At 45.6% G+C, this 14,151-nt stretch overlaps 1 protein-coding gene across 3 annotated transcripts in view; it reads left to right on the forward strand.

Annotated features, from left to right (window-relative positions):
* The window catches only part of LOC115176866 (voltage-dependent calcium channel gamma-4 subunit), a 60,987-nt gene extending 51,395 nt beyond the window's left edge, over positions 1–9,592 (forward strand). For 2 of the 3 annotated variants that reach the window (XM_029737214.1, XM_029737216.1), the window contains exons 4-6: positions 6,792–6,875; positions 8,301–8,441; positions 8,768–9,592. In XM_029737214.1, coding sequence (XP_029593074.1) covers positions 6,792–6,875; positions 8,301–8,441; positions 8,768–9,582 — 1,040 coding nt within the window. In that variant the 3' untranslated portion in view covers positions 9,583–9,592. The remainder of the gene's footprint in view (positions 1–6,791; positions 6,876–8,300; positions 8,442–8,767) is intronic. The other variant, XM_029737217.1, reaches the window with a different exon arrangement.
* The last annotated feature ends 4,559 nt before the right edge of the window (positions 9,593–14,151 follow it).

Raw genomic sequence — 14,151 nt, forward strand, 5'->3', positions numbered from 1 at the left:
AAACAAGGCTATTCCATGCGAGAAATTGTCAAGAAACTGAAGATCTCATACAACGTTGTGTACTACTCCCTTCACAGAACAGCCCAAACTGGCTCTAACCAGAATAGAAAGAGTAGTGGGAGGCCCTGGTGCACAACTGAGCAAGAGGACAAGTACATTAGAGTGTCTAGTCCTCAACTGGCAGCTTCATTAATTAGTACCCGCAAAACACCAGTCTCAACGTCAACAGTGAAGAGGCGACTCCGAAATGCTGGACTTCTAGACAGAGTTGCAAAGAAAAAGCCATATCTCAGTCTGGCCAATAAAAAGAAAAGATTAAGGTGGGAAAAAGAACACAGACACTGGACAGAGAAACTCTGCCTAGAAGGCCAGCATCAGATTCCTGCCACTCTGGATTATTACACCGGATCATTACCCCGGATCATCGCAGCTATCTAGCAGCAAACGAGTGGCTACTGTTAGTTAATACCTCTGTCCCGAAGCAAGCACCAGCTAGCCTTGAGCTAGCTTCGGGCTAGGCCCATATACCAGCTAATTCTAGGGCTACAATACCTACTTTGCCCTTTATTGTCGACACGGAGCCCCACCGATCCATCACGACTGGGCTGCCGACGTGATCGCCCAATGTGGTCTCAACAGGCTATTCTGTTATGATGTCGGCGAAGAACCATCTACTAGCCCCCGCTTGCTAGCTTTTCTGAACGCTGTGTCCCCTGCTCACCTAGCATAGTAGTGACTACCGAACAGCACCCTGACTCACCTATTGCTGCTCTTTTGACCCTATGATCACTCGGCTACACAGCTGATGCCCCCTGGACTGTTTCAATAACACGGTACCTCATTTTGTTTACCTGTCGGCCCCAGACTCGAACTCAGGTCCTGTATGTACCTAACTGACCCGCTCTGCCCATTCATCACCATTTACCCGTTGTTGTCTTAGCTCTCCTGATCAACACCTGTGATTGCTTTATGCCTCTCTCTAATGTCAATATGCTGCTGTCTTGGCTAGTTTTTATTGTTTTATTTCACCATAGAGACCTCAGTCCCAGCTCAAAAGGCCTTAGATAGCTCTTTCGTCTCAGCCCACACACATGCGGAGACCTCACCTAGGTTAACTGGTGCCTCCAGAGACAAAACCTCTCTCCTCATCACTCAACGCCTAAGTTTACCTCCACTGTACTCACATCCTACCATACCCTTGTCTGTACATTATGCCTTGAATCTTTTATACCACGCCCAGAAATCTGCTCCTTTTATTCTCTGTCCCCAACGCACTAGACGACCAGTTCTTATAGCCTTTAGCCGTACCCTTATCCTACTCCTCTGTTCCCCTGCTGATGTAGAGGTTAACCCAGGCCCTGTAGGCCCCAGTTCCACTCCTATTCCCCAGGCGTTATCATTTGTTGACTATTGTAACCGTAAAAGCCTTGGTTTCATGCATGTTAGCATCAGAAGCCTCCTCCCTAAGTTTGTTTTATTCACTGCTTTAGCACACTCCGCCATTCCTAATGCCCTAGCTGTGTCTGAATCCTGGCTTAGGAAGGCCACCATAAATTCTGAAATTTCCATCCCTAACTACAACATTTTCTGCCAAGATAGAACTGCCAAAGGGGGTGGAGTTGCAATCTACTGCAGAGATAGCCTGCAGAGTTCTGTCATGCTACCCAGGTCTGTGACCAAACAGTTCGAGCTTCTACTTTTAAAAATCCACCTTCCCAGAAATAAGTCTCTCACAGTTGCTGCTTGTTATAGACCCCCCTCAGCCCCCAGCTGTTCCATGGACACCATATGTGAATTAATTGCCCTCCATTTATCTTCAGAGTTTGTACTGTTAGGTGACCTAAACTGGGATATGCTTAACACCCTGGCCGTCTTACAATCTAAGCTCGATGCCCTCAATCTCACACAAATGATCATGGAACCTACCAGGTACAACCCTAAATCTGTAAACACGGGCACCCTCATAGATATCATCCTAACCAACCTGCCCTCTAAATACACCTCTGCTGTTTTCCGGACCTCTGGCAGTCTCTATGGGGGTGCCACAGGGTTCAATTCTCGGGCCGACTCTTTTCTCTGTATACATCAATGATGTCGCTCTTGCTGCTGGTGATTCTCTGATCCACATCTACACAGACGACACCATTCTGTATACCTCTGGCCCTTCTTTGGACACTGTGTTAACAAAACTCCGGACGAGCTTCAATGCCATACAACTCTCCTTCCGTGGCTTCCAACTGCTCTTAAATGCAAGTAAAACTAAATGCATGCTCTTCAACCGATTGCTGCCCGCACCCGTCCGCCCATCTTGCATCACTACTCTGGACGGTTCTTACTGCCCTCGTAAAACTGACTGTCCTACCGATCCTTGACTTCGGCAATGTCATTTACAAAATAGCCTCCAGCACTCTACTCAGCAAATCGGATGCAGTCTATCACAGTGCCATCCGTTTTGTCACCAAAGCCCCATATATTACCCACCACTGCAACCTGTATGCTCTCGTTGGCTGTCCCTTGCTTCATATTCGTCGCCAAACCCACTGGCTCCAGGTCATCTTTAAGTCTTTGCTAGGTAAAGCCCCGCCTTATTTCAGCTCACTGGTCACCATAGCAGCACCCACCCGTAGCACGTGCTCCAGCAGGTATATTTCACTGGTCACCCCCAAAGCCAACTCCCCCTTTGGCCGCCTTTCCTTCCAGTTCTCTGCTGCCAATGACTGGAATGAATTGCAAAAATCACTGAAGCTGGAGACTTATATCTCCCCCACTAAGTTTAAGCATCAGCTGTCAGAGCAGCTTACCGATCATTGCACCTGTACATAGCTCATCTGTAAATAGCCGACCCAACTACCTCATCCCCATATTGTTATTTATTTTGTTGCTTCTTTGCACCGCAGTATCTCTACTTGCACATTCATCTTCTAAACATCTATCACTCCAGTGTTTAATTGCTAAATTGAAATTATTTCACCAATATGGCCTATTTATTGCCTTACCTCCCTAATCGTACTTCATTTGCACACACTCTATATAGACTTTTCTATTGTGTTACTGACTGTACGTTTGTTTATCCCATGTGTAACTCTGTGTCGCACTGCTTTGCTTTATCTTGGCCAGGTCGCAGTTGTAAATGAGAACTTGTTCTCAACTGACCAACCTGGTTAAATAAAGGTGAAATTAAAATGATATTTAAAAAATGTGTATATAGGCAGCAGCCTCTCTGTGTTAGTGATGGCTGTTTAACAGTCTGATTGCCTTGAGATAGAAGCTGTTTTTCAGTTTCTCAGTCCCAGCATTGACGCACCTGTACTAATCCCACCTTCTGGACGATAGCGGGGTGAACAGGCAGTGGCTTGGGTGGTTGTTGTCCTTGATGATCTTTTTGGCCTTCTTGTGACATCGGGTGCTGTAGGTGTCCTGGAGGTCATGTAGTTTGCGCCCGGTGATGCGTTGTGCAATAAGAACAACACAGCTTTAGAGTGGGTTCACATGAAGTTAAAGGGAAGAGTTCTGAACTGTATCTGTTCAGAGAGCTAGTACAGTACAGGCACTTTATCTATCAATACTGGATGTTTGTGGAGATTGTAATTTCTACCCTTCAAATGAATTTGTCATAAGGATACCACTTCATCCCTGAACTAAGGATGACTCCAGTGGTGAAGTAGGTAACAGGAGCTGATGGTCTAGATGTACAGTATACAGTGGTTGTATTCCTCATGTTCCATGGTGTCAGCAGATCAGGAAGTTGAAATCACCTGAAAAGAACCCCTCTCATCTCAGCCCATTCCTTCCATCACTGTCTTTAATTTATAACCTACCTTACACTCATCACCCTCTAGCACTGTGCTCACCAACCATGTGTTGGAAACCTGATTCAACTAGATCCATCGAGCCTTTGATAAGCTGAATCAGGTATATTACAGCTGGCCCTACAAACTCACTGCAGACCCTGTTGCCCAACCCTGCACCAGCCCAGTGATTTAACTGATGGGGTCTCTGAAAATGACAGTAGCCATCACGCCATCTCCACTCAGTCACTGCGGCACAAGCAGCGCATTTATAATACATTTAACTGCTCTGACATACAGGCTTTAGAAGGGGGAAGACAGGACAGGGCTGGATAGGACAGAATAGAACAGAATAGGACAGTAGTTGAAGCTGAATGAATGGTGTTAGCTAGCTGCCGTATGTTTGTAGTCCCATCACTACTCCTCTATAAGGCATGTCGGGTAAGTCCCATCCTTGGCCTGGTCATTGTGCAAAGCACATTTGTCCTCATCTCTAAGCTTCCTGATAACAAAGCAGCCAATTAGAGATAAGCCCCAGCCCTCACAGCATTGCTGCAGTGCTCCTCTCTCTCGCTCTCTCTCTCTCTCTCTCTCGCTCTTCTCACTAACTCCCTCTGTCTCTGCCTCTCTCTCTGCTCTCTCTTTACTCTCTCTCTGCTCTCTCTTTACTCTCTCTCTGCCCTCTCTCCCTCCCTCTCTGCTCTCTCTCTCTCTGCTCTCTCTCTTTACTCTCTCTGCTCTCTCTCGCTCTTCTCACTAACTCCCTCTGTCTCTCTCTGCCTCTCTTTACCCTCTCTCTCTCCCTCCCTCTCTCTCTGCTCTCTCTATCTCTCTCTCCCTCTCTCTTTACTCTCTCTCCGCCCTCTTTCTCTCCCTCTCTCTCTCTGTTCTCTCTTTCTCGCTCTTCTCACTCTCTCCCTCTGTTGTCTATCTCTCTGCTCTCTCGCTCTTCTCCCTCTCTCCCTCTGTCGTCTCTCTCTGCCTCTCTCATACTCCCTCTGCCTCTGTCTGCTATCTCTCCCTTTACACTCTCTCTTCCCTCCCCGCTATTTCTCTCTCTCGCTCTCTCCTCTCTTTCTCTCTTTCTCCCTCTCTTTCCCTCTCTCTCTCTTTCGCTCTCTCCTCTCTTTCTCTCTCTCCTCTCTTTCTCTCTCTTCTCTCTTTCTCTCTGTGGTGCAGTGGAGCCTTCAGTGCTTTGGTATGGCTTAGAGGTCAAGTATCCTTGATGTCCGTAGAGTATTGAGTCAAGATGGGTGCTCAGAAGCCGTGCAATGATGCAGTGAAGTGTAGGTGCAATGGAAACAGAGGACATATTGGCTCTAAAAGATTTAAGCCCGCGGGTGGATGTCACACATTGCTGTGTTAGGGGCCAAAGGAGTGAGTGGATGGGGTATTCTCTGATTCGGCAGGTTGAGAGGATTCCAGATTTTCATTTGTATTTATTTGTACCTTTCTTTAACTAGGCAAAATACTAGTAGGTCAGTACAGTCTTTCCCTTAGCTTTTAGTCAAAGCCCCCTAACATCACATTGTGGGCAGCAAATATTCAATATTCAACAGCAGTGATATGAGTGTTGATTCTTTAGATTGAATGCTGTTGTGGTGATGGTTCAAATAGAGAACACTGATCTTTGGGGCATTACTTAGAGGCAGCCTCTACTGCCCATGTAGGTCAGTTTCACCCTCCAGTACGTTTCTTACAGAGTTAAAAGGTAAGTGAATGGAAGTGAGTGAAACTCAGGTCATTTTGGCTCTATCCAGCTGTTTCTCTGTTTCAAGTGTAGCAAGAACAGCTGTGGAGTAGTTGCTCCCTAGACACTGGTTTTCCCACCTAATGGTTATGGTTAACATTGGGAGAGAGGGTTAACTGATCCTAGATCTGTACCAATGGGGAACTACTTCCTGGTTTAGAGCCAAAATGGTGTCTGTCAGGGGGTTTAGCTGACACCCCCCTCTGTGCCATCTCTTTCTTTACAGACGACAACCATGGAAATAAAAGAACAATGAGAAAGAGACAAGCTCACCCCACATCTGTCCTTCTCTCCCTCCTCCGTATGTGTCTCATCATTCCATCACTCCAACTCTCTCACAATCCATCCATCAGCCAGCACCAGTCGTGTGCTGTCATCACCGTGCGTCCGTCCGTCCATCTGTCTGTCTGCAGTAGAGCCACAAGACCCCAGCGGGTAGCTATCTGTCTGCCTGTCTGCCTGTATGGATGGCTCTCTGTGTTGGGGTGTGTGTGGGGGTGAGTTAGTGTGTTCATTCAGTTACTGCATGCTCTTATTCAGAAAGGACCACAGTGAAATTACTATTTTTAAGTGAATATTGGTATTCACTGTGGATCACTCTAAATAAAACATTTCTTATTAGAACTATACATACATATATGCTGGTACCCTTTCTACATTAAATTAGTGTTTTTCTACCCAGCACCTGATGACAAATAATGTATGTATGTGAGTGTGATACTAATGAGATACTGCATGACCTTAACGGGGCAAGGACATCTGATCTAGAATCAGTTCCTAAGGGCAGAGAGTGTGGATGTTTTGTGTTGGGGATGCGTACTGTTCTGTCCTCAGACCTACCTGGGAAGGGTGAACAATGACAGGACAGAACCTGAGGCACAACCAGTCTGCAGTTTCTCTCTCTCATGCCTTTTTCTCTTCCTCTTTCTCTCTTGCTCTCTTTTTATATGCTAATATAAACTGCTGTTTCTTTTTCTGATGAAACTCTGTGGAGTGGAGCTGATGCATGTGCTGATGTATAAAGTGTGTGTGTACGTGTGTGTGTGTGTGTGTGTGTGTGTGTGTGTGTGTGTGTGTGTGTGTGTGTGTGTGTGTGTGTGTGTGTGTGTGTGTGTGTGTGTGTGTGTGTGTGTGTGTGTGTGTGTGTGTGTGAGATAGAGTGTGTGGGTATTCTGTTCTAACACCCACCCCTCCCTCTCTCTCTCTCTCTCTCTCTCTCTCTCTCTCTCTCTCTCTCTCTCTCTCTCTCTCAGGGGTGAAGAGGGGAGTATGTTCTCAGATCAACCACTTCCCTGAGGATGCTGACTTTGACCATGATGGGCCTGAGTATGTTCTACGTAAGTCAACATCTGATGTACCTGAGGAGGTGGAGGTGTTATTAGTCACATGAGCCGAATACAACAGGTGTAGACCTTACCGTGAAATGCTTACTTTACAAGCCCTTAACCAACAATGCAGTTCAAGAAAGAGTTAAGAAAATATTTACCTTAATAAACTAAAGTAAAAAATGATAAAAAGTAACACAATAAAATAACAATAACGAGGCTATATACAGGGGGTACCAGTACCGAGTCAATGTGCGGGGGTACAGGTTAGTCGAGGTAGTTTATACATGTAGGTTGGGGTAAAGTGACAATGCGTAGATAATAGACTGCTAGTAGCAGCAGTGTAAAAACAAAGGGGGGTCAATGTAAATAGTCCGGGTGGCCATTTGATTAATTGTTCAGCAGTCTTATAGCTTGGGGGTAGAAGCTGTTATGGAGCCTTTTGGACCTAGACTTGGTGCTCCGGTACCGCTTTCTGTGCGGTAGCAAGAGAACAGTCTATAATTTGGGTGGCTGGAGTCTTTGACTATTTTTTGTGGTCTAAAATGAAAATAATTTGAATCAGGTGTGTTGGGCAGGGCTGGAACAAAACCCTGCACACACTGTTGCCACCCCCAGGACGGGAGTTCCCCATAACTGATACACAGCCTAACTCATCCACAACTGTAAACCACTTTTTACAGAAGCCTTAGACCACATAGAGTAGTTAGATCTCACTCCTGAAGACCAGGAGAAAATAAGCTGTGTTTGAATAAAACATGTTAGTGTTTGTATGAAGTCGAGGGATAATGTGCTGCCCTAGTTCACGGGTGTTCCTCCAGGCCACACCTGTGTGGGTGTTCCGTGCCGCACTATGTGTGCCCGTCCCACAATGCAGCAGGAGAAGACTGTGTACTGTTCACTATGTAGCCACGGCATTTGGCTGGCATTTACTTTGGCATTTCTGTCCTCTGGCCTATGTCCTAGATGGGAGAGGAGTGGTGAAGTGTGTGTGTGTGTGTCTGTCCTGGGGGGTATCAGAGTTGATGCCTCTTGGGAAAGAGCTGATACAATTAAACACTCACTAGCTTGGCCACATGGTAATTCATTTGCTCACAGCAGAAAACAGCTGTTTATTTCTCATCCTCTCCCTCTGATTCTATCTGCTACTTTGACCCTTTCTCTTTCCCCTCCCTCTCTTTTTATCACCAACTTCCTCTCTCTCTTATTCTCTCTCTCCCTCTTCTCTCTCTTTTATCACCCACTTCCTCTCTCTCTCTACTTCTCTCTTCTTCTCTCTCTCTTCTTCTCTCTCACTTGTTCTCTCTCACTTCCCCTCCTTCTCTCTTCATCACCCACTTCCTCTCTCTCTCTTCTTCTCTCTCACTTGTTCTCTCTCACCTCCCCTCGCTCTCCCCGTCACTGTCCCGTCACTGTCCTGTCCCTCTCTCTCTGTAGGTATGGTCAGGGCTTCCAACATCTTCCCTATCCTCAGTGCTATCCTGCTGTTGATGGGAGGGGTGTGTATCGGTCTCAGTCGCTTCTATAAGCACAAGAGGAACATCGTCCTGGGAGCAGGCATTCTCTTTGTGGCTGCAGGTGCACTAACTAACTCCTGTCAGACCTGTCTGTGTGTCTGTGTGTGTGTCTGTGATTATTTCTGTGTCTTTATGTGTCTATCTAAGTCTCTTAGTATGTATACATATGTTTATGTTCTTTTGATGTAAAGTCATGTCTTTCCTCCTGCTCTCCTGCTCTGGATAACATGACAGAGAGAGAGAGAGAGTGCGTGTGTGTGTGTATGTGTGTGTATGTGTGTGTATATCCTCATCTGTGTGTGTATGTGTGTATATATATCCTTGTGTGTTTTTGTCTGTGCGTGTGCGTGTGTTTGTATATCCTCATTTGTCCCCTGTCTCCCCCAGGTCTGAGCAACATCATCGGTGTGATCGTGTACATCTCTGCAGCGCTGGGAGACATCTCCCCTAAGAAGGACGAAGACAAGAAGTGGCAGTACAGCTACGGCTGGTCCTTCTACTTCGGAGGCCTGTCCTTCATCATGGCTGAGATGGTGGGCGTTCTGGCCGTCAACATTTACATCGAAAAGAACAAGGAGCTTCGCTGCCGTTCGCGCACTGACATCTTCAAGGGGACCACGCACGCCATGCTCCGCCTACCCAGCTACCGCTTCCGCCGTCGCTCCCGCTCCTCATCCCGCTCTACTGACCCCTCACGCTCCCGAGACCCCTCGCCGGTGGGGGGAGGCGGGGGGAAGAATTTTGGCCTGCCCCCCTCGGCCATGCTCTCCCAGGGGCCCATGTCTGTGGCCACGCTGCCCAACCCTCACTCTCGCTCCCACACCACCCTGGCGGGGGGTGACATCTCCCTCTACACTCTGTCCCGCGACCCCAAGCTGGCTGGCCTGCCCCCCATGTACGGCACCGTGGACCGCGCCACCCTCTACCAGCTCCACAACTGCTTCCCCAAGGACGGGGGAGGAGGGGGAGGAGGGGGTGTGATGATGAGCGGCACGCTGCCCTCTCTGAAGTCCCACAACCCCTCGCTATCCCAGAATTCCTCCAACTCCAACGCACCCATGGGCAACTCGGTGGGCTCGGGGCCCCCACCTTTCTCCTCGTCCACGGTGGAGAGAGAACGAGGGATGGGAACACTGGACAGGCTAAAGGGAGATAGAGAGAGCAACTCCAATACGCTCAACAGGAAGACAACACCCGTGTAGAGAGGAGGGGAGGGGGAGAGAGGGAGGGAGGGTACACAGGGAAGGAAGAGAGAGAGATATATAGAGAGGGGGAAGGGATGAAGGAGTATTAAAGGGTATTGAGATAAAGGAATGGAGAGGAGAGAGAGAGAAAATCTTTTTCACTGTTATTAGTCTACAGTATCTCACTGAGAAACAAAAGAAAACAAGTAATAACAGAACGTGATAATTACAACAATAATGAACTTTAACAACAAAACTATTTTACTATTTTAACGCACTAGAAATGATTTATTTTGTTAATGATCCAACGCGATTAATCTTGGGCTACTATTTTAAACAATCCACTTTCTTTAGTGCAATACTAACGCTGATTTAACAAGATCATATTTGACGTCAATTGTTGTTGTGATTATTATTAGCGTTATTACGAGCTAGCTCTGTTCACAATGCTATCGTTTTAGAATGATGATATGATTTGTATCATTTTCACTCTGATTTTGGATCCTGACGACGTTTACTGTGAATTTCTTAAACACAGACACGCTGGTATGATCAGTGGGCTGTGTAACTGTGTCATTGGTGTCAAGCATGAGTGTATACAACGTATGAGAAGATGAGTGTGTATTATGATTTATATGATTTAATGATATAATAATAATAATATATAATGTATTATTATTACTATTATTACAACTTGTTCTTTGGTGGAGTTCAGTTAATTTATTTGTACGTCTTTTTTGATTTTCTACCCCTTGGTTCTAACACACAGTTAAGTTGTGTGAATACTGTACATTGTCTTCCAATATTGTAACTGAAGGCTACAATAAGTGAGTGACTGAGGCAACTGAGCAACTTCAGTGTTATTCTGAGTCTGTTTTCTATGGGCCTATGTTAGTCTGAGTTCCATTCCAATCAATGTTAGCAGTAGTCGTAGCTGTAGTCATGTTGAAGATGTTTGTTTTCTGGGCATTAACAGAAACCTCTGTCTTGAAGAGAAACTGATATATTTGTACAGAGAAAACAGATGACGCTTGTCACCTAGAGAGAAGAAGAGAAACATTTATTCATTATTTTCTACAAGCAAGAGACCCAAAATTATTATTTAGAACAGACACAACAGACATGCTATCCATCCATTATTAAAATGAAATTGACAATGAAAAATGTCAATTAAATAAATGTGGGGACGGAGGTGGGGGGGTTAAAATACACTATAGAGAAAACTTTTGAAATTAAACATGTACATTGTAATTAACGCATACCTATATTTGCAAACTCTATAGATACTTTCGTTAGGACCTCTGGTATGAAAACAGGGTGTGTATTTTGGGAAGGGGAGGGGAGGGTGATGCGTTTTTGATCCTCTGTATGGGTACAGGCTACCCCCCAGTTCTCATGGGGTGCGCTGCCTCTCCCCCCCACCCTGCTCTGCCCTGCCCTGCTCTGCCCTAGCCGTTTTGGGCATGTCTTCTCCTCTGTCACATGACCCATGACAGAATTACCATGGAGACGAACATCCGAACCCACCCCCAAAGAAAAACTCTCACTGTGCTTCCCACGTGACCCTTGAACTTTGACCTTTTGACCCCTTCTGTTTATGTTGAAGAGAATGTATACACGTGTAAACACTCTCCTGCACCTCATTTATTGTCTGGAGTGATGGCAGAACTGGGATGGACACTATTGGACACCCCGCTACATTACAGACCGGGGAAAGGAAATGAAACCACCTGACGCTTCCACATACTTTTTCATTTGAGTTTCTTCTTTTTTATTTCATTTGAGAGAAAAAATAATAATGTGACAAAACTGCACACAGATAGCATTTATGTGGGCAATATGAATACTATGTAGTTGAGAATAGATATATCTAGACAAAATGATTATGGTTTATCTAAATGTGTGATAAACTCAAACACTGTATTGCACGAAGTTTATAAAAAAACAATAACAGACCGATTTACAGACTGATTATTTTTTTCTTTAAAGGAATGACATTATGAGATGGGATTTTATTTTATTTTAATTTTTTATTTCACCTTTAATTAACCAGGTAAGCTAGTTGAGAACAAGTTCTCATTTACATATGCGACCTGGCCAAGATAAAGCAAAGCAGTGCGACACAAACAACAACACAGAGTTACACATGGAATAAACAAACATACAGTCAATAGCACAATAGAAAAAAAGTATATATACAGTGTGTGCAAATGAGGTAAGATTAGGGAGGTAAGGCAATAAATAGGCCATAGTGGCGAAATAATTACAATTTAGCAATTAAACACTGGAGTGATAGATGTGCAGAAGATGAATGTGCAAGTAGAGATACTGGGATGTAAAGGAGCAACAAAATGAAATAACAGTATGGGGATGAGGTAGTTGGATGGACTATTTACAGATGGGCTATGTACAGGTGCAGTGATCTGTGAGCTGCTCTGACAGCTGGTGCTTAAAGTTAGTGAGGGAGATATGACTCTCCAGCTTCAGTGATTTTTGCAATTCGTTCCAGTCATTGGCAGCAGAGAACTGGAAGGAAAGGCGGCCAAAGAGGAATTGGCTTTGGGGGTGACCAGTGAAATATACCTGCTGGAGCACGTGCTACGAGTGGGTGCTGCTATGGTGACCAGTGAGCTGCGATAAGGGGGGGCTTTATCTAGCAAAGACTTATAGATGACCTGGAGCCAGTGGGTTTGATGATGAATATGAAGTGAGGGCCAGCCAACGAGAGCATACAGGTCGCAGTGGTGGGTAGTATATGGGGCTTTGGTGACAAAACAGATAGACTGCATCCAATTTGCTGAGTAGAGTATTGGAGGCTATTTTGTAAATGACATTGCCGAAGTCAAGGATCGGTAGGATAGTCAGTTTTACAAGGGTATGTTTGGCAGCATGAGTGAAGGATGCTTTGTTGCGAAATAGGAAGCCAATTCTAGATGTAATTTTGGACTGGAGATGCTTAATGTGAGTCTGGAAGGAGAGTTTACAGTCTAACCAGACACCTAGGTATTTGTAGATGTCCACATATTCTAAGTCAGAACCGTCTAGAGTAGTGATGCTGGACGGGTGGGCAGGTGCGGGCAGTGATCGATTGAATAGCATGCATTTAGTTTTACTTGCGTTTAAGAGCAGTTGGAGGCCACGGAAGGAGAGTTGTATGGCATTGAAGCTCGTCTGGAGGTTAGTTAACACAGTGTGCAAAGAAGGGCCAGAAGTATACAGAATGGTGTCGTCTGGGTAGAGGTGGATCAGAGAATCACCAGCAGCAAGAGCAACATCATTGATGTATACAGAGAAAAGAGTCAGCCCGAGAATTGAACCCTGTGGCACCCCCATAGAGACTGCCAGAGGTCCGGACAACAGGCCCTCTGATTTGACACACTGAACTCTATCTGAGAAGTAGTTGGTGAACCAGGAGAGGCAGTCATTTGAGAAACCAAGGCTGTTGAGTCTGCTGATAAGAATGTGGTGATTGACTGAGTCGAAAGCCTTGGCCAGGTCGATGAATACGGCTGCACATTATTGTCTCTTATCGATGGAGGTTATGATATCGTTTAGGACCTTGAGCGTGGCTGAGGTGCACCCATGAACAGCTCAGAAACCAGATTGCATAGCGGGATGGAGAGAGAGAGAGATGAAGGGAATGACAGCGAGAGAAAAAATAGAAAAAGTGAGAGTTGGCGGGAATGACAGAGAGACTTGACACAACTTTAGACCCAAGGTATGAAAACATTTATTTGCACTATACAGTGCACTATCCTGTTAATGATAAGAGCGTCTAATAAATGACGTAAATGTAATGTAAATGTGAATGTGACCACAATATTTTATTTATTTACTTTATTTAAACAGGAATTTTTGTATTATTATTCTTTTTTATTTAACTAGGCAAGTCAGTTAAGAACAAATTCTTATTTACAATGACGGCCTACACCGGCCAAACCCGGACGACGCTGGGCCAATTTTTCACCGCCAAATCTCCAATTTCACACTCTGAGGTTCACTTACACCTGGTACAAGCCAGCAGTGCTTCTATTGCTCTCGTCAAAGAGGCTGTGCAGAACCATTAAACAGCTATATATACTTTCTGAACACCGTGTAATGTGTCAGCACTGGTTTCAGTTTCTGCTCACTGGAGGGCTAGAGTGTGTGTGTTGGCGGTCTCTGTACCCCCCATGGACAATTAGGGTAGAGGGTCTCCAAAAGAAATGGAACCGACATGGAAGGAGGTTCTAGGACCCTTCTGACCTAGTACACCACCTCTGGGCCAATGGGGTGAGGGCAACAGAGGTGGGGGGTTTGGGAAGGGGAGCTCCCCCGAGAGACAGGAGAGAAAGTGGGGTTGGGAGAGGTGGGGGTGCAGGTGCACGTGGGGGTAAGGGTGAGGGTAGGGTGGGGGTGAGGTACATAGTTTACATTCATGGATAAGGTTTCTCAACCTCTGCAGTGCAACTGGGATGAGCAATGTACTAATTTTAGAGAGAGAGAGAGAGAGAGGGAGTTGGGGGGTTGGTACGTCTGTTGGTAAGGGTTAAAAAATGGGTTGCATTTAAGTTAGAAGGGAGAAAAGGACTTGTAGACAAGACAAAG

This window comes from Salmo trutta, chromosome 37 (genome assembly GCF_901001165.1).
Source record: "Salmo trutta chromosome 37, fSalTru1.1, whole genome shotgun sequence".
Taxonomy (NCBI): Eukaryota; Metazoa; Chordata; class Actinopteri; order Salmoniformes; family Salmonidae; genus Salmo; species Salmo trutta.